General features: G+C 40.8%; 1 protein-coding gene across 7 annotated transcripts in view; it reads right to left on the bottom strand.

Moving 5' to 3' along the window:
* TRPM6 (transient receptor potential cation channel subfamily M member 6) overlaps window positions 1–26,826 on the bottom strand; it is a 164,664-nt gene that overhangs the window by 1,159 nt on the left and 136,679 nt on the right. For 5 of the 7 annotated variants that reach the window (XM_027616436.2, XM_027616435.2, XM_027616433.2 and 2 more), the window contains 10 exons: window positions 24,920–25,011; window positions 23,419–23,477; window positions 21,815–21,840; window positions 18,823–18,873; window positions 17,073–17,138; window positions 14,728–15,014; window positions 14,352–14,434; window positions 13,383–13,588; window positions 6,781–6,832; window positions 1,973–2,079 (listed from right to left, as the gene is read on the bottom strand). In XM_027616436.2, coding sequence (XP_027472237.2) covers window positions 1,973–2,079; window positions 6,781–6,832; window positions 13,383–13,588; window positions 14,352–14,434; window positions 14,728–15,014; window positions 17,073–17,138; window positions 18,823–18,873; window positions 21,815–21,840; window positions 23,419–23,477; window positions 24,920–25,011 — 1,029 coding nt within the window. The remainder of the gene's footprint in view (window positions 1–1,972; window positions 2,080–6,780; window positions 6,833–13,382; window positions 13,589–14,351; window positions 14,435–14,727; window positions 15,015–17,072; window positions 17,139–18,822; window positions 18,874–21,814; window positions 21,841–23,418; window positions 23,478–24,919; window positions 25,012–26,826) is intronic. The other 2 variants (XM_035723696.1, XM_027616438.2) reach the window with 2 other exon arrangements.

Below are 26,826 nucleotides of genomic sequence, written 5' to 3'. Positions count from 1 at the left end.
TGTTAACCTTAAATATGTATTCCTTATGTTACTTTTTAATGTTAAAAGGGGATTATCTGGATATAAAACTAATACATATTACAGTTTACTGATAACCAACATTTATTGAACATATCCATAGATTACTTCAATCCTCACATCAATTTTATGAGCTAGGTGCTATTATACTCACTTTATGGATAAGAAAAATCAAGGCTGAAAGTCACAGAGCTAGTAAAAAGCATTACTGGGATATGAGCTCAATCTATCTGGCTCCGGATTCCATGCTCTTATATCTATTCTAAACCACCTTTCCTTTAAAAAAAGAAAGGGGGGGGCACCTGGGTGGCTCAGTCGGTTAAGCGTCTGCCTTCGGCTCACGTCATGATCCCAGGGTCCTGGGATCGAGCCCCATGTCGGGCTCCCTGCTCCACGGGAAGCCTGCTTCTCCCTCTCCCGCTCCCCCTGCTTGTGTTCCCTCTCTCACTGCGTCTCTCTCTGTCAAATAAATAAATAAAATCTTTTAAAAATAATAAAAATTAAAAATTAAAAAAGAGATAAAACATAATCAAGAGCAAAGAAAAATCACCTGCAGTTGTTTTCCTAAGCTTTTTTTAATATTCATATTACCAAATGTCTGAATAAATGAGGATATTCCTTATTTCCACTTAAATGTGTTAACTAAAGTGTTGAAAACAAAAATTAAGCCTATAAATGGAGGATACTGAGTTACTCAAAACCCACCATCATGGGGTTAAAAATAAATAAGTAAATAAAAGATCTCAACCTTCATCATGCGGAAGAGCTAACGTGGGCTCAAGGATGGCAGCAGTGAGTTACGCCTCCCGTCTCCTGTTCTCCCGGCTGATCAGATACAGTCCCTGTGTCTTCCAGAGAGGACGCCATTGGGCAGCGTGGCCAGTGTGCTGTGGACTGATCTCTCTGCCCAAGTCGGCCACGTATCTGTGAGACGGAGTTCTGAGCCTCTGCAAGACAGGAGGGATAGGCCCCTCCTCTGCTGCTCCAGTCTGATCCCCCCACCCCCACCCGCACCCCCTCTGCCACTCCTGGCTGATGGGCTAACTCCCACTGGAACTAGAAGCCTGCTCCCCATTCCCATCTTTGGCTATGCCCTGCTCACAAGAGCTTCTCCACCTCCTACCTCTACTTCCAACAGGATTAGAAATTGCCCTTCTCTGTTGTACATTTACACCTACTCCATCCCAAGCTACCACGGATGCTGATCTTTTACTAATTTCTGATCCGGAGCATGATCCTTTATTCTAAGGCGGGAAGGGCTACTCAGCTTAAAACACGTGAGATTTCAGTCTAAGGACAAGTTTGGTATGACCTAAGAAAAACAGTGAACAAGCAGGGACAGACATGAAGCATCCCTTCTGGAATAAAGGAGAAGAATTCGACGGAGCTGGGACTGCCAGTCTGGGGGACACAGACCTCTAGCTGCTTGCTCTTATGCTAAGAATATTTTGTCCGCGGTGACTATGTCAGTTTCGGAGAAAGTGTGCGAATCTGTCAAATCAGATTGATTTTTTTTTTTTTTAAAACACACATTGCAATGGATGTTTAACGTGGCAGGCTTTTGTAGTGAAAAGCATGACTTTAACTGACGGGCTGTTGTCTCCCTAGAGACTCCACGGTCCCAAGTGTCCAACGAGCAGGTAAGAATTGAAATCCTGTGGACGCCACACAGGACTCAGAGTGGGAGGGGCGGGGGCGGACCTGCCTCAGTTCAATTTTACCCCAGTGAAGCACTGGGCCCAATGTGGTTTTATCACATTCTGGCAGAACCTGAAGCAAATCGCCATCCTTTTAATCCCTTCAGAGACTTGAAAAATTTGCAGTCAGAAAGTCAGGCCTCGACTGTGAATGAGATAAAAATGTGATTGAGATTTTCGACTCTATCCCAGGTTACAATGGATGTTGTTCTAGGAGAGATTTACTTAGAGAGAAATAGAATTGTCTGGGGGCATACCCGGGAGTTTGAGCTTCCGGCAGCAGGAGTTGCAACGATGTTTTGCAATGAAGTTTCTAATTGCATCTTCCCCTAAATTGGCTGGTCCAAACACCATTCCTCTTGATCTAGAGGAAATATCAGAATATCAATGAGATCACAGCGAAGGAAAAGGAGCTCAACTGGGATTCTCTGAGATACCGAACAGTATCCCATAGTAACCCAGTAAATCTGAAGGAGCCAACAAAGAACAGAGCACTTTGGGGAAGCAACAATGTTAGGTTTGCAAATTTAAAATTCAAATGCACTTCAATCTTTGTACCCAACTCCAAGACCTGCTGTGAAACTCATTTCAACGCTAATCTGATAGAAGAGTGAATTTTCTATGTACCACAGTAAAACAAAATACAGTGAGACCCTTTTCACCACATATGGGGTGAGAGAATGACATTCATCACCAAATGTTCCTTCTACTCGCGTCCCCGAAAGGTGAGGGAAGACGTAAAAGAAACTTGCTGTCGGAACACACCTTCTGAAAAGGTTCATATACCTTGTTTCAACCCCAAATACTTTGCAGAGAATAACCGATGTCCTCAGAAAGTGCCTGAAACAACCCTACTTCTAGTCACAGCTCTTTCAACAGTTGGTTTTTATCCTGCAAACTGCTCCTTCTTTGTGGAAAGACAAGACCACTAGGAGACAGTGACTGTGGAAGTAAACTACGTATGCGAAGTGTAAGTGACAAGATTATAAACAGAACCAGCGTATTTTCGGCACATTTTGAATACTCCACAACACGACAGATTCCCTAGCGGATTCGAGGATGTTCATCCGTGATTAGATCATGCACAACGGTCTCCTCAGGCGGACACTCTACACACCGTGGAACAGAGTACACCAGAAACACTTCCAGAGAAACTTTATGAAAGCTAATAGTTTAACGACATGCAGAGTGGAAACAGCACATTCTAAAATCTGAACTCAATTACCACTCTTAAATACCACGACTTAAGAAAAAAGAAAAGCAAACTATCACAAAAGGAAACAATAAACTTTGCTTCTAAGGAATGTGGTTTTTCAAAAGGGACGTGGTGTAAAAATGGACTTTTTTTTTTCCATCTGAGTATTGAAACATTTATCTCAATTTCCACTTCCTTTTGGCAGAACAACAGTACCGCTCTGAAGATGTGCCAAAGCTCGGAATGAGGGCTGATGTCAGTTTGCTCTCGGATTGCCTCGTTGCTCCGAGGCGAGTAGGTGGAGGAAATCTCTTGGGAGGACAACGTGAACAGACACCCAGGATTAACTTTCCTGGTCACTCAATCGCCCTTACAAAGTGCAGCTCTGCTGGGATCTACCCGGCTGCATAAGCTGCCTCTTGTTAACTACTCCTCTTTTGCAGTGCATCTGCTAAGGAACCTCTTCAATAAGATGAAACCGAATGTGGCCAAAAAAAAAAAAAAAAAAAAGTAGAACCACTCGCTATTTAGTACCAGAACTCTTATGATGCCAACTGAGTGAAAAATGAAGTTGTTTCAGTCATTCAAATGGAAGCATTCTTTTTATATTCTCTCTAGCGTGACCCCTTTGGATTACTTCACTCCTGTGTTCCACCTGCCATTTCTTCCCTCCCTGGAAAGCAGGAAATCACCCCCAACTTAGAGATGTACCCCTGATTCTCAGATAAAAGCTGTAAGCTAAATGATTTCCCTCTGTGAGCTCTGTGAAGGTTAACACAAAAGAATCAAAATTTCTCTACAATGTCTATATAAGGGGCGTGACCACTCCCGGTGCAGGGGAGAGGGGGAGGGGGTCATGGAAACTTTCATTTGGATCTGTTGCATCTACGATCCTACAGCACGCTACAGACTTGCAGTCTCAGATAGCCAAGTGAAAAAAAACAAGCTGTTTTCCAGATTTTCCACAGCACAGGAAAAGCAAGTGGTAGCTTGGTTCCACGAGTGAGGGAACGCTAATTAGTGCCAAGTATACACAGATTTCCTAAGGAACATGTAATCACCATCACCATCATTTTGTACTTGCCACAGGCCCCCATCCAGCAAGGCAGTAAGTGGAAAACCACCCCAGACTGCCTGTCACTGAGGCCACCTCCACCGAGGCTCAGTGACCCGAGGAAGCGCAGTAAGCGGCCAGACAGGGTTCGGGGGAGAAGCCAGATGACCGTGTCTTCACATGCACAAGTGTGGGGAAGGATGGGGGACAACAGGCATCACAGATATCAGAATCTGTACCCCAAAAAACTCTTCTCCTTTGGTAGAGGATTCTTCCCTTTCGGTGACCCTTTGTCCTCGTAGGCAAGTTAACCATCTCCACCGAGATTCAGTTTTCTCCTTTGGGAACGGGGACGGAAGAAGCCTACTCCCAGTGTGGTAGTGAAGGGTAAAGCAAACACGTGAAAGCACTTGCTTAAACGGGCACTTTGCAAACTTCCGTTGACACCAGATCACCTGCGGATCTTGTCACAGTTCAGATTCTGATTCAGTAGGTCTAGGGAGGGTCTTGAGAGTTTGCATGGCGGACAGTCTCCCAGGTGGTGCTGCTCTGACAGGTCTGTGGCCCGTGCTTTGGGTAGCGAAGGTTCACCACACACGGCACTCAAAAATGTGTGTCCCGGTGAACCAAGTAGACACCACCTGCCACCAGTATGAGAAAAGTTATCTTCACCAGGGAAACCAACAGCACCCCAAATTAGGTGACCCCACAAAACCAGGCAGGCTCCAGTGAAACCATCCTATCAGTCTCCAAAGTTCCTATCTTCAAGTCATAAACAATCAAGTTTCCCCCAAGACAAGAGGTTCCCATCCTTGGTTTCCCAGCAGAATCACACAGGGGAGCTTCTCCAAAAATACAAACATCAGGGCCCCATCCTCAGAAGTTCTGATTGGATACTTCATTCTCAGAAGCGTTTTTTTTTTTCTTTTTCTTTTTCTTTTTTTAGTTTCCTAGGTGACCTTAATGGAAATTGAGACCCACTGGCCTACAGAATGCAATTAAATACTCCACTGTCATGTGTGACAATATAATCTTAGAATTCTAAAAGTTGGAAATATTCAGGTCATATTAAACGATACCTACCAAGGTCAAAATGTAATAGATGACAAAGTATACGTCGACTTGGTTCATTCTATATGCAAAACATTTTTCACTGCAAAACTGTGAAGGAAGTACTTATAGTACGAGTTTCCTACTACAAACCCCTAGGCACACAGGGCTATTGAAGAAATAATATCCTTAGCTAAAAACGCTTTAGCTCTGCTAAAATAAAAAAAATAATAAAGCCTTTATCTGTGCCCTAAGGGTTACAACATGAAGTCCATGCTCAAATACCATAGAAGTTGGATGCATAGGGGCATTATGGGTCACCTTTACCTTCTCTAACTCACCTAGTCCAAAGAGATAGCTAATATACTTTTAGATGGACCTCTCTGCATAGATGTCTACAGATGAGAAGATATTTAGAGTAAATCATTGAGGAAAAGAAGAGCATTAAAGCATGAATGTTTACAGTATGAGTGCTGTGGGTGAGAAGTAAAAATTTCAGATGTTATTGTATGAACATTGCCCACATATGTAATACCTTTTATATATTTTTTTTTCTACAACCCAGGGGCCAAGTGCACACACATAGGACAACTGAGAAGTAAAGATACCATATGCTAGCAGTTCTCAAAGTGTGGTCTCCAGGCCAGCAGCATCAGAATCATCTGGGAGCTTGTTACCTTATTTGACCTCACCCCAAACCCACTGAATCACAAACACAGCAATCTGTGGTTTAACAAGCTCCCTGGCTTATGTTTGAGAACCACTGTTGTCTGCCATACTGGTCAGTCCTTAATTGGCCCCACCACTACTTTGCCCTCCACCTTCAACAGAAGAATACAACCTCAGACCTTCCGCTATGTCTTCCCAAAAGCCTCCGTATGGGATCAAATGCCCATGGGAGTTCAAAGAACAGGCAGACGATTCATTCTTCTATATAACTTAAACTGCATCCCTGAATTAAGTCAGACGATCTGATGCTTCATACGTAAGCCCCATTGTTTTGGCCTCGTGTAGGTTTGCTGTTACTGACCGGCACACTTTAGGCCTTTTGTTTTATAGGCACGTGATGGAAGACCCTGCCCATGATAAGACACAGTGACTCCATTGGGAGGGCAACAAGGGAAGCTGGTCTCCTCCTATGACATTAATTGTTTTCCTGTCAAAGCCTACAGAAACTGAGCTTGCCCATCTTTCCCATTTGCTTGGGCCACCAGAAAACTCAGAGTTAAATATGCAACAAAATCGGAGTTACTGCATTCGTCTTTATACTTTCCATTTACGTGTATTAACTCCAAATTTCATCTTATTTTATTTCCATATGGTCCTTTTGCCCCCATTTCCTAATCTATGTATTTTAAAAAAATCTTATTGTATTGGATATAGATACATAGACATCCAATACAGATATCCAGCTTATATGTAAATATAAGCTATCTCAAAATCTTTCTGGGATCTAGGCAAGAAATATAAATGTTTAAAATTATTTTTAAAAAAACCATATCCAGGGGCACCTGGGTGGCTCGGTCCTTAAGCGTCTGCCTTCGGCTCAGGTCATGCTCCCAGGACCCTGGGATCAAGCCCCCCATTGGGCTCCCTGCTCGGCAAGAAGCCTGCTTCTCCCTCTCCCACTCCCCCTGCTTGTGTTCCCTCTCTCACTGTGTCTCTCTCTGTCAAATAAGTAAATAAAATATTTTAAAAAAACAACAAAACCATATACAATGTGTTAAATGCAATTTTCTAAATGATAACATCATCAATCAACTTACTGTTTGTCTTCAGGTTTTATAACAGATGGATCAGTCAAATTTTCTCCAACACCTCCAAAGAAAAAATGAAATGCATTTAGCAAATGGGGATTTCATCTTCTCAGAAATTCAAGAAAATAATAACCAATTCTTAATTTCTTTCTTTAAACTTACATTCACCCTGCAGTAAATTCGACATTATGTGAATTCAACATACCATAAAAATTATCCAGGTGTGCTTGAAAATTTTAGTAAATTCACTGCCTTCCGCAATTCCCTCTGCTATGCTATAATAAACTTCGAGGCCACAAATGAACGCTTTATTGGTGTGTTCACAGTTACTGATAGTGGCATCCATCATTCATTTACCATTTGTCTATACCAGACATTCTAATTATATTCTCTGTAATTCTCAGCAACTCTAAAGGAAAAGTATTAGCATCCTCATATTCTCATTTTGCCAACGAGTACATTGATGTTCAAGAAGATTAAGCAGCTTTTTGTCAGAGGCTGCACAGTTCACGAGTGATAAGAGGATGCGAGCCAAAGCTTGTGTCCCTCCCATGAGGCCATGGGCTCTGTAGGTGGAGTCCATCAGTGCCCAGCAAGGCACAAGGGGCTGCGAGGTTCTGCAGGTACAACCTCTCTTCCATCAAAGACGCCCATATACACTATATATATATATATATATATATATATATATATATATATATATATATGGCATTTATCAACAGTAGCCTATAAACCCAGATTCTTGACCTGGATGCTGGTTACACACGTGTTCAGTTGTGAAAATTCCTTGAGAGGTATGCTTCTGCCATGTGCACTTTCCTGAACAAATGTTGTTTTTTTTTTCAATTACATTTAGTTTTTCAAAAACGGACACCAAAGCGTAAAAGGACAGCGGGAGTGGAATTTAGCGCCGACATCGATCGAAACAGCAATCGTTCCCAGACTGAATCTCTGTTATAAAATGCGATTGGGGAGGAGCCGTTTTCCATCAGCTCTAACACTTACAGGCAGGCTGATTGGACGGAAACGCACCATTTGGGTGTACCCCAGCCCCTTCGGAGATCAGCCTCTAGTCTGCACTGGTTCTCTTTGCTTGGAAGAGAGCAACCTTGCGGGAAAACGATTTAAAAATCATATGAAAGGGGCGCCTGGGTGGCTCAGTTGGTTAAGCATCTGCCTTCGGCTCAGGTCATGATCCCAGGGTCATGAGATCGAGCCCCACATCAGGCTCCCTGCTCCCTCTCCCTCTGCCCCTCCCCCCTCCCTGCTCATGCTCGCGCGCTCTCTCTCTCAAATAAATAAATAAAATCTTTTTTAACAATCATATTGAAATGTAGAGCTTTATTATGTATTTCTATTCGGTAAAAAATATTCATGTTTTTTAACCGTTATTTTAAAAAGAATTTTTTTTTTTTGCCATGCTCGTTTTACCATATGCTAAACCTTTCATAAGAAAATGTAATCCTTGGAATTTATAGACCCTTCCCCTAAGAACCTGACTTCCTTAGAAAAATAACCTGCTTAGTGTAGGGGTTTTCAACCATGTTTATGTCAGGACCCTCTTTGCTTGTCTGGGGAAAAGAAGGGACCCCCTTCTCAGAATAATGTTTTAAAAATGCATAATTTAAATACATAAGATGACAAAGGAAACCAGTGATACTGAAATACAGTCATCAAAATATTTAAGTTGTACTGCAATACATGTGCTTCTTTATTAACACATTAAATAACAGAATCTAGTGCAAGTGTATAACTACCATAACATCAGTGATACATATAAACAGTGTTTTGCCATATCTGCCAACACCATAATGTGCTATGTTAATATCAGTAATTGCTATTGCAAACGGTCATGGGTACTGCTAATGCCTCTATGGTTTGTGGTCTCCCCTATAATCGAAGGAAATGATGAGTTTCAGTTGTAGGTTAGTGAAAAGAATGGTGTAATTTGTTTTCTCATCAAGGTTCACAAACCCTCTGAATTCTCTTTCTTTAAGAGCCTCTGGCTTACAATCTTCGTACACGGATTTTGTATGGGGGAAAGGAAAAGTAAGGCTGAAACCAGGCTCAAGGGGAGGTGTGTCAAATGTGATTGGCTCAGGCTTTATTCTTTTTAAAGAAAAAGTCACAGGAAGAGACTGGGCTCTTTATACTTTTCTCATTACAGACACAAGGAGGAACAGCCTCGAATGACTCCACTTTCCTAATGATGTAGTAAATAAACAGAAAACCAGAAAGAAAAATAGTCCGAGGCCATCAGTAGAGAGACTACAGAGGCTAAAAATCCTTTTCATGCTTAAGCTCAGACCTAACTTTAAGCCTGGACTTCCCAGCAATGATGAAAGCTTTCGGCTGGTGGCTATGGAAACTGTAAATTTAAGCTGGGAATATGCATAGTACCCAAAGAGGTCATATCAGTTGGGGAAAAGGAAGTTTATAGGGGAGAAAAAGTCTGATCAAAATAACATGAGCTCCAGTTTACTTTAAATCTTGTTGCCTGTTAGATAGGCAGGAGTCAAAGGGTCCCACTCATGTCTCCGTCACCTTCCAGTTATGTGACCTGGACACCGTCTCTAATGTCTCTGAATCCCAGTGTTCTCATCTGAAAGTGTGAATAATAATGGGCCTTATCTTATATGCTCACTGAGGATTAAATGAACTATTGTATACAAGCTGCTTAGCAAAGTGTCTGACCCAGAGGAAGCTGAAAAAATGTCAACCGCTATCTCTAATATCTTTATTCTATCAAGACCTCTTCTGAAATAAAATTCTATTTTCTTACCACTGGTTAAATCATGTTCTGATGATCTCATTTCCCTAATGAATAAATCTCTCTAAAAGAATGAGGGTAGAGTCTCCAAAAACCTTTATATCCCTAAACCCAATCTGACGATTCAAAGCGTAACTACTAAATACATATTTTGGGGCCCTCTGATGGCAGAAGGAACATTCTAGAGAGAGAGAAAATATGGAAGAGAACTATGCATTTCAACATCCAAAATTCCCAATCACACCTGTTTACCTACGTTAGTAAGGTAAATGCCATGTGCGGGTGTATGCTGCAGGCCCTTGTGAGAAACTCAGAAACATACATTCTGATCTGAACCACCCTGGGATACATCCGTGAACCTCTAAATCTGTGGACATAAGTTACCTTCTTTGTAGCAGCAGAATTCATGATGATAGCGTTGATGGGAATGCTGACTTATTCTGCAAAGTGCTTTGTTGAATAAAAAAATCTACTATCTCCAAAGTTCTTTGAAAAATACAATGAGCTTTTAAGAAAAGAATGCTCTAGGGGCACCTGGGTGGCTCAGTCGGTTAAGCATCCGACTCTTGATTTCGGCTCAGGTCATGATCTCAGGGTTGTGGGCTTGAGCCCCACAAGGGCTCTGGACTGGGCATAGAGCTTGCTTGGGATTCTCTCTCTCCTTCTTCCTTGGCCCCTCCCCCAGCCTCTGTCTCTCCCTCTAAGAAAAAAAGAGAGAGAGAGAGAGAATGCTCTAGACCACCATGATGTGAAGTGTAATTGTTTTTCATTGCCATTGCTGGGAATCAAATGTTGGATTTCACATGTAATGATGATGGTGCAGGCCCTCATATGTGGGATTTCTAAATGGAAAGAAAGTAGAAAACTATAGTATAAATTACAAGTGAGCAGAAATTGGTCAAGCCTTTCCTTAGAGTTCAGCTTCCAGGCCCGGTGTGGCAGTTCCTGTGTTAGTGGCTGGCACTCCCTTGGAAGACAGCAGAAAGGAGAAGAAGAAGAAAAACTGCCAGAGTGTTTCTCATTCCTCTTTTCCCCCAAAGCAATCAGGAGCCACAACAAGCTGGTGAAGAATCACTGCTGTGTTAAAGAGCCACATGGAGATTAATACTAATGACAACAATAACTAACTTACAGAGGGCTTACTATGGGGCAAGAACTTGCCTCATTCCAGCTCCTTAACATGAGGGATTAACAAGGAGTTAAGTGCATAGTATTATTACCCTGATTACAAATGAGGGAAGTGGGACTCTGGGTGGTTACCCCCTGGTCACACAGCTAATTCACGGTAGAGCCAGGAGTCAGACCCCAGCACTGCAACTCCAGGCCTCTTCCTCCAAAACTGCTGCTACCAGGCCTCTCAGTCCCCACGCCCTACCACCTGAACAATGTAGATCATCAACTCTCCAAAGACTGGAAAGACTAATCGATTAATTACAAAACTGAACCAAAAACCATTATGGTACTTTTAAGAATACATATATGCTCCCCATGTTTCCTTTCCAACTTGGTTTGGATTAAATATCAGAATGCATTGAGTCTTTACCCAAGTGCCTGACAGAAAATAAGTGCTTGGTAAGCGTTAGCTAGTAGCTGTAGTCATGTAACCGCTCATAGTTACTATCATAGGATTTATCTTCTTCCATAAATTCAGGCCTCATCAATTGGCCAAAACTCTCCAGGAAGTATCTCAATTTCTTCATGCTCATTCTATGAGGCCCACTCTCCTCTGCTTTGAAGGTCAGTGTTTTGACATAGTTTCTTTGTAGTGGCCTATTTCTGCAATTCACATAATTGCCCAGTAAAAGAATAAAGTTAATTCCATTTTCCCCCCAAGACTATCAACGTAGCATTTGTTCTGTTTAATGTCACTCTGGATTACTCAGAGACATAAAAATCCCCAAACATAAACATCATTAAACAAAAACCTATTCAAGTGGAATACAAAACACACTAAAGAGTCATCATTAATTCCTTAAAGTTTTTCTTTGGTTGTTTTTTTTTTTTTTTGTTTGTTTGTTTCTGTTTTTGCTTTTTAAACAACTCCACCCAAAACTCAAAGTGCAGACACTCAAATACAGATGAAAACAATCAACCTCTCCCCAACATGAGCTACAAAAGCAGACGCCGTGGGCATCAGCATGCTGAGCTTACATGGATCATGTACTCGCTGGTTTAAAAGCTGAATCATGCTGACTGTTTTAACTTTGTTTATATTGCTTCCCTAAATATTGTGTTTGAGGGTTAGAAATATAACTCAACTCTGAATAGCACAGATCTGAAAAGACAGAGAGACTTATGTGTAGTTTAAAAAGTCTATACACATCCTTGAACACATGGTATAAATTTCAATCAGAATTTACTGGACATTTCTCACAATGCCTCAGGATCATGTATCTCAGCTGTGCCCAGCCTCCCAGCCTGGCTTTCGGTACAGAATCCCAGGACTGGAGAGATGGGAAAGTCAGAGAGGACAAGGAATATGCCCAATCTGTTTAAATGAACCATAACACGGTTATGTCCTGTGAAACTCATAAAGAAATAAAAGTACAGTGAGAAGGAAAGAACATGGATGGTCAGTTCACATCCTGGCTCCCTCTTCAGTAACTGTGCAACCTTGGGCAAGTTATTTAAATTTTCTGGGCCTAAAGTCCCCATAATATCTACCTTGAGGTGCTACTTGTGGGATTAAATGAGATAACTCTTGTGAATGTTCCTAGACTAAATCCCTTATTTCAAACCAAAGCCCCAGTTGGTGAGCGCAAGGACTAAACTTTGACCCGAATACATATTTCGTTCTGTGTCTGCAAGGAAAGCCTGCTAGAGATACTCTTGTTTTGTGCGGCAGGATTATAAGTCACATGTGAGGTGTTGATAGTGGGGAGATGCACTGATCAAAGGCTTGCATTAAATATGAGTGTACTGTGTCACCTCTCTCAGGCGGAGTTTTGTACTTTTGTGAACTGTCATATCAAGGTACACAGCAAAGAGAGCAAGCTAAACTATAGACTGCCAAAGCACTGAGCTCAAAATCATGAAAGATGCCCAGAATTTACACTCTCCTATGTGTATAAATTCATGCCTAAGTGTTATTATGAACATTAAGTTCAAGGTAAAGCCATAAAACTAGAAAATTTGGTACAAAAATCATTCCCCATTTAGGGGCACCTGGGTGGCACAGTCTTTTGGGCAACCGACTCTTGGTTTTGCCTCAGCTCTTGATCTCAGAGTCTTGAGATCAAACCCCACATGGGGCTCTGTGCTCAGTGCTGAATCTGCTTAGAGTTTCTCTCTCTCTCTCCCTCGGCCCCTCCCTGCTGCATGCACGCTCTCTCTCTCTAATAAATTAAAGAAAAAAAAAAAACTCATTCCCCATCAAAGTTTTAGATGTATTTAAATTTTAGGCAGCTAATCATCTGCCTATATTTTTTTCTTGAGCTAAGAGGGAAACAACATAGTAGGTGCTCGTGATCATCACTGCACAATGTCTCTGAAATAAATGGCCTCACCTCCCTTCAAAACTAGGTAGAGCAACTGCATATATTACCCATCCTGGTTCTCCCAATATTTCTTGGGACACCTGTCTGGTTCCTCACAAGTTGGACAGTTTCACAAATAATAAATAAATTCAGAAAAAGGATACCATCTTTCAGTTATCAAATTAAGAAGAAAAAAAAAAAAAAGCACACACTCTTGGGGAATATCTCCACTGAAAAACCTTAACTATGGCTTTGGGAAAAGGTCAGATGTGGGGGACAATGACATGGACAGACCATCCCTGGTCAATGGTTCCTGAACTGTGCCTCATGCTTGCTGTATCAATCACACCTGTGCTATCAATTACCTTGCAAATCTAAAACCAGCAGCTCTCCCCGGGTATACTCATAGGTCCAGTGAGAGAAAGCCAACATCAGCTTCTCCAAGGTGTTGCTGGGGGCAATTTCATCACCGTTGTTGTTGTTGTACTTCCGGAACTCTCCCGTCATGTACTTCTCAATGGTCAACCATTGGTTGGCCGAATGGCAGTAGATTAAGAAAACTTCCAGGAACCTGTGAGGGAGGAAAAGGAGGCCACTGAGTCCCCACAAGGCAGCAAAGGTGAGACTTACATTACCAGTCAGGAGCAGAGGAGAATATCTAACTCTGGCCCGATGAAGCCTCAGTGCACATGTCCTGCCTTTCTAAGGCAGGACAGAATGCAAGGATTGGGAGTTTTCCCCACACTTACCCACCTTCCTTCTCTTTGAGGAAACCTTCCAACTCCTTTATGAGTACTGGACTCAACTTTTCTTGCTGTGCTCTATAAAGTTCCTTGTAACTGAAACAATAAAACTTTACCATAATCCCCAGCACCAAATTATGATCTATCTTGCTAAATGAATGCAAAAGTCTTGAGACACTCAAGCGAAAGTAACAAGAGTTCATTCTTAGAAAGTTCCTTATTTCGCTAGGATAAAAGGAGAAAAAACTGTGCTTCCAATAGAAATGTTTTCCTTCTGTAATGCTCCTGGACATTAGTAACTACATCTAGGGTCTGCCCATTTCACATAACTGAGAAGTCAGTCATGGCCGCTAACTGAACTTCTCTTTTCCACTCACATAAGTTCAGTGTTTAAGCCAAGATATTACTGGGACATCCAACTCTCTTCTTACCAGTCTCCTCCAGAACTATAGAAGGAAGAACCCAAAACTAAGATCATGGGGAACTTCCCCATGGCTCTGGCATTTCTCATGACTAACAGGCCTGAGAAGAAATTGAGAGAAATTTGTACTTAAAATGAAGGGCCAGGGTACCCATACTCCCTATACTCACCTTGGTGTGTAGGGAATGGTTTGTGGTTTCACTTGGTTGAAGGTATACATCAGTTTTTGAGCAGCTCTTTGTTGTTGAATTTCCTACACAATAGGGAGCAATGATAAAAATATTGGTCTGTTATCCCATGTAGGCTAACCAATGACACGGAAGCACTAGAGGCCTCCCCAGTGTGATTTTTAGCCTCATTCAGCTCCCACCACACTCCTCTCCAAAAGCAAAAGCTCTACAAAACAAAAATAAGGAAATACCACCACATCCAGAACAGAAAGGCTATCCTCTGGGTTAAAAAAAAATGGCCTCCAATCAGGATGTAGCCAGAACTGCTTTCTTTGACCTATCCCTCCGGGCTCCGGGCTCCGGGTCTCGGACTTACCCTGAGGCAAAGGTGAAGCACAGTACTCTCCCGGAAGATTTTGTGCCATGACTTCACAACCTCGGGAAGAAAGGACTTCATGATGAAAACCTGCCCCGGCTTGAGAATGTCACCCTCAGACCAGGTGCTGATGACTTTCATGGCTTTCCGGAGCCCGCCATCCATCTCCTCACGGGACAGCACCTGGATCATTGCAGCTCTCCCTCGCTGGGACCAAGAAGACATGCTCTTATCCAGGTTCAAAGGGGAACTCTCCTCCAGCCTGTAGACAGTTACTTCTTCTCCTGCTGCAAAAAGAAGTACGGATGAGAAGTTCAAGGACATCTCATGTCTGTGACATGTTCTAGTGTCCGAAATAACAGCTCAGAATCAGTTCAGCTTCCCAAATGATCAGAAGAGAATGGAATTTCACCTGGGCACGGACAAGTACAGAATAAAGGCCTGGACATTGGCCATGTTATTGTCCAGTAAAGGGAGGGGGCAGGAGAGGGGAAAAGGGACTAAGCATCAAATGATATATAAGAATTAAGTTGTTCTTATTATAAACTGTAACTAGACAAAAGCAAAATCAAAGTAGTGGGGTTATGATTCCTTTGTTAAAGGCAAATACTTCCAAAGAGATAGTCTAACCCCGTGTTTTCATTATCATCCCCTTTACAAGACTTATTAGACTTTTTTTTCCCTAATTCCTTTTTTTTTTTTTTTTTAAGATTTTGTTTATTTACTTGAGAGAGACAGAGATAGCAAGACAGAACACGAGCAGGGAGGAGAGGGAGAAGCAGGCTCCCCGCTGAGCAGGGAGCCCAACGTGGGGCTCGATCCCAGGACCCTGCATCATGACCTGAGCCAAAGGCCGACGCTCAACCAACTGAGCCACCCAGGCGCCCCTCCTAATTCTCCCTTCTATATGACATTTTAATACCAAAAATATACTATATGTATCTACATATACTGTACATATATTTGTGCTTTATAGAGAAAAAGATGTTTCTGCTTCCTTGGGGGCGATATTACCCCCACTGAGAATTCATGGTTTAACACAATTGGAGTTAGACCCAGAGCCTCTCTCTCCCTCCTTTGTGCCCTTGGACAAGTTACTTAAAACTTGGACAAGTTACTTTGTGCCCTTGGACAAGTTACTAAAGCCTCACTTCCCTGATCAGTTAAATGAAAGTGTTTTATAACGCTCACCTCACTGGGTTGTTGGAAAGATTAAATATGTGAATTTGGCTAACATGAACTAGAACTTCAGATACAAACTCAATCCCACTTAAAAGATTTTACACACAAAATGCTCTTTAACTGCTAGGCAGTTTCCACTTTTAGGCTCTTGAGCAGGGAACAAGTGAAGCCTAGATTCCACCTACTACAGTGTTTAATGCTTCATAACAGAAGTAACATATTCTATACACAACTTCTGTCCAGTCTCTGTTTGATTTTCTCCTTACACCTCTGTTTCAATGCTTTTCTTTTTCTTTCTTTCTTTTCTTCTTTTTGGTGAACACTATACTGGTTCACCAAGAAAGGAATCTATTTGCTCACTCTTGCACTGAATTGAAAAGAACATCTCTAGGTAATTCTTAGTGACAAATTTTCATATATTTATTCTTTGTGCCCAGATAAATGCCACTGAAGGTCTCTTCAGAGTTCTAAATACTTAGAGGATTTACAGCACAGCTCCTTAGTTGCGAAACCAGCCATGGAGCCGCGAGGAAGGAGAAGGCATTTGCATCCACGATCGGGAGCCCCCTGATTTGTCCCCGTGTGAAGAGAATTAAGATCTAGGACAGAGTGGGGACCCTTGTTATATTGTCAATTGGCTGGACAGAGAGACTCTGGAAGCCTTGGCTTAATGCAAGCTTGTTTTTCTTTACTACTCCAGCCTTTAAAAAACGACATTTACTATCTGAGCTAAGAGCAATTAGTTTACATGAAACAAACTGAAAACAATATACAAAGCATTTCTTTTCAGATGCCTGTTAGTTTTTACTGTATTGACATTTATCGCTTTCTTCTGTGTTTATTACACACGGTTGGTTGGTTCTTTTCTTTCCTACTTACTTCCAGCCCTAAATCACTGAATGCCAGGTGCAACATTATTGCTTTTTTCCCAACTGCTGCTCATTATAGGTCCCATCCCCACAGTACTAGATTTTGACCCTCGATGACGGCTGGACAGTTAACAAGAGTTTCCATTTTAGAAAATTAATCGCACTAAACTGCAATCACTGCTAAAACAAAAATTTCAACTAAAATGATGCAACATGGTTTCTCCTCCTGTGATTTGCTCAGATGTATGCCTCTGCCCTGGCACAGCCTCAAGAAGGTAGAAATGGCGCACTCACCAAACAGTTGGATTGGTGTAAATGGTATAGTCTGAGAAAGCCTCATTAAATTGTTCCTTTCAATGGCTGCAAACAAAAACAGATTTACTATTTTAAGTATGCATCAGTGGATTGAACTTACAGAAAGCCTCCCCCACATGAACCTATTCATATAATGCTAAAATATTTCATTTCAAAGACCCCTGATTTTTGTCTTCATCAAAATATTTTCCATAATCCAGCTTTTAAAATAAACTATGCCTTAAACAGGAAGGCTATGCCCCGGTCTTAGAAATTATATGAGATTATATAACATGGTCTGAGTGGGGCTATCACCTCCCCTCTCCTGAATAACAAATCACAGACTAATCCATACATATGTGGAACTTCCTTTTCAAGAGCGCTCTGTGATCTTCATTTCTCTGGTTTTTCTTTCCCAGAGCAAATCTAATGCACAGTGGACTGTGGGGACATCTACTGTTGACTTTGCACAGTTCACCTTCTTTTCCCGGAGAGAACTGACGGCCAATTTTAATTAGAAGCAAGTGATCTGCATTTTCCTGTTGAGAGCCGTATCCTAACAGATCAGAGTCAATATGAGTTACAGTATTTTTCACCAGACTTTCTAAAGTTGACAGCTGGAGTCAAAATATTGGATTACTGCTGAGCTGAAAGACCCAGTTATAAGGGCCTGGAAAGCAGAGTCTGGAATCCACGGAAACACTGTTCGCTACAGGGGAGAATTTAGGAAAAGGCAGTCTATTACCGGGCCCTGACAACATGACCTTGATCTGATAATAACGGTAAATGTCACATCACTAAACCCGTACTCAGGTGCTGAGCTTTTAGACTGTGTAAAAGACCTTGCCCACGTCTCATCTCCTCCAACGCTGAGAGCGATGACACACAAAAGACCAACCAGTGGCACAAGTCCAGTTGGTTGTTCTATTGCTTTGCATTTCAAAGTGTTTCCCTCTTAATTCCCAGCTAGCCCTTTGGCAGATTGTTCCTCAGGAAGGGCAAGTACAATTATTCCCACTTGGAAAGAAAGACAACTGAAGCGCTGTGAAGCAATGTTGCTTATGAGAGTCAAGACCCTCGACATCTTGTTTAATAACATCCTTGTAAGATGTCTTTGTTGAATTTACTCGATGGGGCTGGCATTCATTCAGTGGTTATGTTTGCTGAGGGCCAGTGAAGGTATAAAATCTTCCTTCAAAGAACTCGTTTCAGGCCCCAATCCAAAATATGGAGATCTCTGGCTTTGGGCTTATAAGGAATTTTGAGACCTCAAGGTCACCCTTCCTCACCATTTGGAACTTGCCCGAGCATTTTTTTTTTTTAAGATTTTATTTATTTGACAGAAAGAGAATGAGAGAGAGCGCGTGCACATGAGAGGGGGGGAGGGTCAGAAGGAGAAGCAGACTCCCCACTGAACAGGACGCCCAATGCAGGACTTGATCCCAGGGACTCCAGGATCATGACCTGAGCCCAAAGGCAGTCACTTAACCAACTCAGCCACCCAGGCACCCCCGGTACATATTTTGTTTTGTTTTGTTTTTAATCCCACATTCTCTTAAATCCTAACAACTTGTTTTCCCAAGTAAATGGCAAGGTAAGAAATCTGAATGTTCTTCTCATGAGAGTGAACAACAGGCTTTCAAGTTGGGAGTCATATCAATACTTTGCAATTCATCAATATTTCTGTTTACCACTGCAGAATCACAGACGTTTAGCTCGGCTGACACGTCAGTGCGCACATGCTTCCTACCTGAATAATGATGGCGAGGCTCTGGAGGGCTTTTTAAGGAGGCTGAGATTTCTGAAATTATAGAGAAGATTGGCATTTTAATTACTTGGCTGGAGATAAATACATGCTTATGAATATATTGCCTTCAAAGTTATTATTGAACAGATTAATCGGAATGGCTTCTCAGTATTTGAGAAAGATTGCCTAATATCCTTTAACCACATCATTGGGCATGGTATCCTGACACCTTCCAATCATCAATGTAATATCTCCAAACATATTTATACAGGGAATTGAAGAAAGACAGGTAATATTAGCCTCAAAGATGTATTTCCTCTGAACCAATTACACCTCTGGGTTGCAGAAGGCACTGGGCTGCCCATCACACTTCATGACATCCCCAAAGCACAATTCTCTGAGCTCCCACCAAGATGCAGTACCCATATGAAGACATTATTAATACCAAGTTATTAGCAGTCTCCTTCACTGACCTAAAATGACAACAAAGTGATGAAAACAAATTAAGAGGCATATACCAGAAACAAGGGAGTGGGCGGAGAATAGGAGACCAAGGGGCTTGTTTGTTGGGCTCACCTCCTGCAGGTTTCACTGGCTCTCCTCTATCTGCTCAAATCCTAAATTACAAGTCTCCAGAGAAATCCTTTGCAACAGTTTTGCCATCTCATAAAATTAAAATTAAAGTGGAGAGCTTTAGTCTCATGGTGGTAACTGCTTTATACCTAGTAGAGTAAGCAGCATAATTAGAGCCCAATTTCAAAGGTCTCTCTGGTTTCTTGTTGCTGGATAAGGAAAGGAACAAAAATCCCTTCCTTTGGGGGTGCTTAGTAAAAAGTAAGATCAGCAGAAAAGACCCTTTCTTTTGAGTCCATTCAATAACAAAAATAAAAACGTATTCAGCTCCCGCTATAGGTCATGCTAGCCAAGACAGATGTGGGTAAGTAGTGGCTCCCGCCCTAGAAAAAAGGAAATGTGAAATACTGGGAGCTAAAGACATGTAGACCATAGTCACAACACAGTTGGCTAAGTATTTATAATAGAGGTGTACACAGAGGCTTATGGAACCTTCATAGACAAGCAATGTGATATTCTTTTGTTGTTGTTGTTTTCTTTTTTTTTTTTTTTGGTGGCTGGGTGACAGACCTGTACCTCTGAAGCAACGTGATATTCTTAAAGAGCATGGGCATCTGAATCTGATAATGCTGAGTTTCAATCCTGGCTCATTTAAGGAGCTGTGAGAATTTGTTCACATTCATTCAACACACACTTATTCAACACGTACTAGCTGCTTAAGAGAAAGACCAGTGTAAAAAACAGATAAAGTCTCTGGCTACCTTCCAGTGAGAGGAAAGAAATAAACAAGTAAATATATAGTGGATACAGTATTACCTATATATATCAAGTTAGGGGGCTAGAAAGTGCGGGAGACAGGGAGCTTATTATTTTAAGGATGGCAAGCCAAGGCCTCTGTAAGAAGGTGAAATTTGAGCACAGACCTGAAGGGAGCAATAGGTAAGTTATATGGAAAAATGCGGGAAAATTCCAGGCAGAGGTGACAGCAGGTGCAAATGCCCTGAGGCAGGACCATGGAGAGCGTGGCCAGAGTGGACTGTGCTGAGAGGAAATGGGGTTGGAGAGTTAGAGGAAGAACAGCAGATCTACAGGGCTTTGTAAGACCAATTTGGACTTTGCTTTTAGAGAGTGAAATGAGATGCCATTTGAGCAGAAGAGTGACTCGATTTGACTTTTGGTTTCACAGTGTTATTCTAGCTGCATTCTGGAAATAGACGTTCAGAGAGCAATAGTTTGGAGGTCATCCTCTAATCCAGGGAGGAGATGAAGAGTGGTATGTGAAAGTAGGAAAGTGATCAGGTTCTTGATATATTTTGAAGGATTTACTGATGGTTTGGAAGTGCAGATGTGAGAAAACGGGAGCCAAGTATGATGGCAAGACTTTGGCCTCAGCAACTGGAAGGACGGCATTGCCATTTCCTAAGGTGGGTGAGGCAGGAGGTGGCACATTTTTTGGAGATGGCTAGATCCCCAAGTGAAGGGATGAACAGGTAGGTGGTCATATTGTGCAGGGCAGAAACGTTGAGTGAAAGAATGAACATGAGCCTGTATATCTGGATGAGCGCCCTCATCAATACTTGAGAAAGATTAAGGGATTTGCAGCCTATCCTGTAGGTAACGGGAAGCCACTGGAAGCTTCGAGGTAAGTGACAGTTTACTGTTCAGAAAGGTAACTCCAGTGGGAACACGGGGAAGTGCAAAGGGAGAGAAACCAACCAGAATGCTAGCATAAAATCAAGGGCAAAACTTTTTACATCGGAAAATAAATATCAGAGGCTCTAACGTGGAAGCCATGGGATAGAGCGACACAGACAGCTCCTAAGGATGGGGCTGGGGCTGGTACAGAGGCAAAGTTGATAGCTAAGACGGGCAAAGTTGGTGACTGGGAACCAGAGAGAGTGGGATACACAAGGCTGTGGAAGAGAAGGGGCCCAACGGCATCCAGACGTCAAGAACATGAAAAGGAGCTCATCGGCTGGGGTCAAGTTTGAGAACAGCCTCGACAGTGGCTTTGCCAGGGAGTGTCTCACATGACCCAGCCCTACTCAGCCACTTGGGGCAAAGTCCTAGGGAAGCCACAGAGGAAAAGGTATCCGTATACAAGATGAAAGGCTCTCTGTGAGCGATATGTAAAAGACTGACAGAATTGTCGAACAGGCGAAATGAGCTCAGCGGCAACACCCTCACTCACAGAGAAAACTGGAAAATCACCGTCAGAAATAGGCAATTCAAAAAAGAATTGTAAACCAGACATCAATCCTGATTTATGTGGAGAAAGACAATCAACTTTCTACTTTTCTATTGAACTTTCTACTTCGTACAGTAGACAAAAATCACATACAGAATTTCAAGGACTACAAAAATCTCAGCAGGAGAGGGAAGCTCACCATTAATAAGATAAAAAAGTAACATAAAAACTTACTGTCAACTCCACTTGAACTTCTCAACCTGTTTTAAAAATTAAAGTTGTTTAGATAACGCTTTAAATTTTTCAATGACCAAAGAAAGGAGTACAATAGTAACAATACAGAGTCTATATGTCTAGATGCATGTATGTGTATGTAGATTTTCTTTGAAAGCAAAGTGCCATTTGACCCCTGTTTCTATCAACAGAGAAATGGTTTGCAACCCTACAATTATTTTTCATAGAAAAATGAGCACCATATCTGCATATAATTCACTTACTGTGCATGCCCTAGGCTAACCAAAAAGCAGTCGTTTTTGTTTTTAATTAGCTATATGATCAAACGACATATATAAGATTTAACTGTGTTTGTGTTATTCTGGATCAATCAAACTAAAGGGTTCCTGAACTATGCAAAGCAGATGCCTACAAATGAGTCTGCGAATGTCTCTGGACAAGCCTACAAATCAGTTTCATTAGCCCACGTGGCCCCTAAATGTTCACGGGCTGAAATTAGCTCTCTGTAAATTGTTACTTGCCCTGCTCAAGTGCACAAGTGGCCATGGGCAAGTCTGAATAAATTCGTTCAAAGAATATCTCCAGTATTGAAGGTCCTTAGGGAAGAGAGTACAATTACAATTATTGTTTAATTTCATGCTGCAATAACTCACTACTCTGCATGAGCACAAACTACCGAACCTCTGGGAGGAGATAGTCATGTGCACTTGAAGTCTAGAGGCAGGCTGGCACACAGAGACCTCGATGGTAGCACCAGAAAAAAAGGCCATCTCAAATGGAGCTGGCTGTAAACTTCAAGTCACATTCCACCTGCTTGGTATCAACTGGCCCTTCATACACTAGACGGTTTTGAATTCTGCTCCCATAGCCACATGGATCATTTGATGATGTAACCAGAAAAGTCCAGGAAACACTACAAACCAAATAGAATCATTTTGCTTTGGTTGGTTTTCAAACTTCATTTCTCTGAATAAATAAAATTCCAGGAAAATACTCAAGCCTACAACCATGTGAGTTCTCTAGCTCCTCTTTTGATCCCTGTCTTCCCTTTGCTTTGTCTCAAACCTCAAAGGGTTACTGCTTTGATAGACACTTAGGATGCTCATGAGAAACCAAAAATAAAAAAGATCAACCTCATAAACTAAAATTAAAAATTTGAAAAAAAAAAATCTAAAGAGAAAACTATCAGATCTTCAGTCTTTCTTTAGGCCAGACAGGTTTGTTCCTAGTCTTGAATGCAAATTTCACAATCTTATCTGTCAGAAAAGATAGGATACTCATTATTCCGTGTGTGCTTTTTTGACACTGAAAAGACAAAGGCTTAATCTGCTGTGGTAGTACGTGTTTCATTATATTCTTAAAAGGCACTGAGGTGGGATCTTATTGCCAGAAATGGGAAAACTTGGGAGAATAAATGATTTTCCTTCTTGCTGACAAAAGGAAAATATTGTCATTGGAAACACTTCTTTTTCCCCTCTTTTTCTGACCCAATTAAACCTTTGTTACAAATCAGTTTAAAAATCAAAAACAAAAACAAATCAGGTAAAAAAAAAAAAAAAACAGAAGCCAAAAATGCTTAAAAACAGACATTTAGAAATACTCACAGGGAGTTCCTATTGAGGTTGGTGCTCCTGGAGTTCCACAAAGAGTTTCTGCTCAGATCCTGAGCAGAAAGGAAAGGTCATTACATGTTTACCCAACATTCTCCTACCCCAAGCTTCCAGAAATACATTTGCAAAACATACCCTCCCCCCCAACTCAATATTTCTCTTTTACTGGACGCACTAAACTCAAGTTAGAAAGATGCATAATGTTAGCACAATATCTGAACAATTCAATGTGTTGACTGACTTTAACAGAATGAAATTACTTGTATGGGGACATCATAGAGAAAACATAATATACAACAATGGCTTTTGCAGAAATGAGAGTGAACAGTTAATGATAGGAAAGAAGGAATGAAGGTCTAAGTTGACAAGAAATATCAATCATTACATCTCTGTGTCCTCTATCAGGACACTGTTGTTTCAGTGGATGATAATTTAGAGTAACATTACTTTGAATTTATCATTCTGTTTCCTATTTAGATTCAACTATTACTTCCTGAAACCTACTACATTCCAGGCATCACTCTAGGCATTTCCATTGGTCTTATTTTTGTTATCCACTACCAATAATCTCATAAGGATGGCATTAACCCCATTTTAGAGACACAGCTAATGAAGCTCAGAGGTTAATTACTATACACAGCCCTGAACCCTGAGACATAGCAGACAGGTTCTCGCCACCACTCACCTCCAAGCAGTCTGACGGTTTAGTTTCGAAATCTTCCACAGATTCCCTTCATGAGGTTATTAACGTACATTCATACAGGTAATACGGACACAGTTCCCGAGTTCATAGAAATTAATGTTCAAACCAAGACCAAAATCAGATTTCTTGAGTTAGTCTAACTAGATCATGCTCCCCACATGGTAGATGGCAGTAAAACGGGCACGTAAGAAACAAAGACCGTAAAATCAGAGAACCTCAGTGTTGGAGGCTCCTTCATCCTGCAGGGTCCAAATCCCCTCCAACACATCTGCAAAGAGGTTGACTCGGCCTGTTTGACTAACCACACTAAGTGAGGAACTTACTACTTCCAGAAATAAACCAGTCCATCCTTAGAAAGCCCCAATTGCTAATAATTCCTCCTCAAATTGGGCTGAAACTGCCTCCCAGTAGTTTCTACATGTTGACCCTAGTTCCACCTCTTAAAATGTAATGAAAATACCTATTTTTCTTCCACCTGGCAACATTCATAAATTTCAAAACAGTTCCAAAAGATCCTGAACTATTGATCTTGCAGGCTAAAAACACCCACGATAAATTACTGGGTGGACCAACAAATTGCACCGAGAAAAACAAGGAAAGAATAAAGGGTGGGGGGTGGGGCTCGAAGGGAGTGAAAAAAACTGAGCATATATTCAAAGCAAGGATTTAAATGTAATACCAGTAAAAAGGAGAAGCCAATTAAGGGACATAATGGTAAAACAGACACAGTCAAGGAGTTAGAGAAGTGTGTGCATAAATTTTTTTTTTTAATATCAAATAAGATGTCTTTACCTCTTGAGACTGCTTTAGATAATCACTGACTTGGATAGCATGCTGTTCCATTTCTTTGGTTTTCATTTTCTGATATATAGAGGGTTCCAGACCTTGTTAAAAGAAAGAGAAAAAGAGAAATTAGAGAATACTTGAAAATGTGTTACATTCAAATCACATTCCTAAATAGGAAGATCTGAACATAGTGCATTCATCTAAATTTGAATATAGTTTCTTTTTCTCTTTTTAGCAAGTGTTACCAAGATTCTTTTGTCCTTTTTTTCCTCAAGTGGTTGAAAGCTATATATTCTACAGTATTTCTATTCATCAGTAGTTTCCTTCACATTTATAATAATTTATGCTCTCTAATCAAAGTCAAGCATTAAATGGCCCATAACTTGAGTCCTCCCTACAGAAGAACACCTTTAGCGATTCTTTTTGTCCATGCTTTATGTAAAACACATGAAATTTTCATTCCAAATTGTTAGGCATCCTTCCTTAACAACTGCACCAAGCATCATAGTAGGCTACTTGAAAAAATAAAACAAAACAAAAACAAAAGACAGAAAAGAATACCCAGACAATAAATTTCATTTTCAGCTCTTTCTTTAAAAGGATGGCAAGGATCATTATTGTCACAATTTTTTATACCGGTACCTGCAAAGTCACTGGCATATAGTAGGTGCCCAGTAATAATTTAATTATTGGATTGGATTAATTCTGAGAATAATGCTTATTAAGAGTCCCTGGCTAAATGTAGGAGATAGGAGCTAACAGTAATTTTTTTCTCTAATGATTTTGTGTCAAACACACACACACACACACACACACAGAGTACAAGAAATCTATTGGAAAAAAATCACAAAATGTCATATGATATTTTTGAAATATCATAAAATTATGATCAATATGGTTTCAATGAGAGCGCAGAATTAAAATTAAAATACCTATAGGAAAAGTTAAAAATATACCTTTGCTTTTCATAAATTCCTCAGAACTTTTCTTTTTGCATTCAGAGAGAGCTACCTGACAGGGTATCACCCAACCTTCAAACTTTTATTTTTAAATTCTTTTTCAATTAATGCTTAACTCAGATATATTAAAAAAAAAAAAGATTCTTAATTCAGGATGCGGTTCAAGGTAGATAGTGGGCCTCCTTTGTCTCCTCAGATTAACTAGGCACCTGGAGTCAGGCTATTTCCCTACATCTTCTCTCCCTTTCATCAGACTTGAGATTCTTTCCCAGCACTCTCCTGCCACCTGCATCTTTTTCTATTTGAAAGTCACTGGAAAGGATGTAAATAACTTGGGAGTTGGGGGGGGTGAGTGAAATGGGTGAAGGTGGTCTCAGGTACAGACTTCAAACTATAAGATAACTAAGTCCCAGGGAGGTAATGTACAGCGGTGACTGTAGTTAACAATACTATATTGTATATTTGAAAGTTGCTGAGAGAATAGAGCTTATAAAATTCTCACTACAAAAAAAAAAATTGTAACTATGTGAAGTGATGACTGTTAACTTGTTGTAGTTATCATTTTACTATATATATATATATATATATACTCACACACCAAATCATGTTGTACACATAAAACTAATACAATGTTATATGTCAAGTATATCGATAAAAAAAGAACTTGAATAATTTAAGAAAAGCATACAACTTAAATATCAGATTATTTATAAAAATATGAAATATAATATAAACATTCATAGATAAAATAAATACATTTGTAATTGGACCTAGAATCATATCTTTAGGTATGGGATTTGATTTATCCAATATTGTAGGCTCTTATAAACTGTGTGATTTAAGGCAAGACAAGCTCTCAAGTCATATCTATAGATTAAGGGGGTTCTGAATAATTTAATTTCTAATGTCTCTTTCAGCTTAGAGCCCACTTGATTCTCAGTGATTTAACAGACA

This window comes from Zalophus californianus, chromosome 13, assembly GCF_009762305.2.
Source record: "Zalophus californianus isolate mZalCal1 chromosome 13, mZalCal1.pri.v2, whole genome shotgun sequence".
NCBI classification, from domain to species: Eukaryota; Metazoa; Chordata; class Mammalia; order Carnivora; family Otariidae; genus Zalophus; species Zalophus californianus.
The sequence above is the reverse complement of the archived record's forward strand: the minus strand, read 5'-3'. Positions and strand labels throughout refer to the sequence as shown.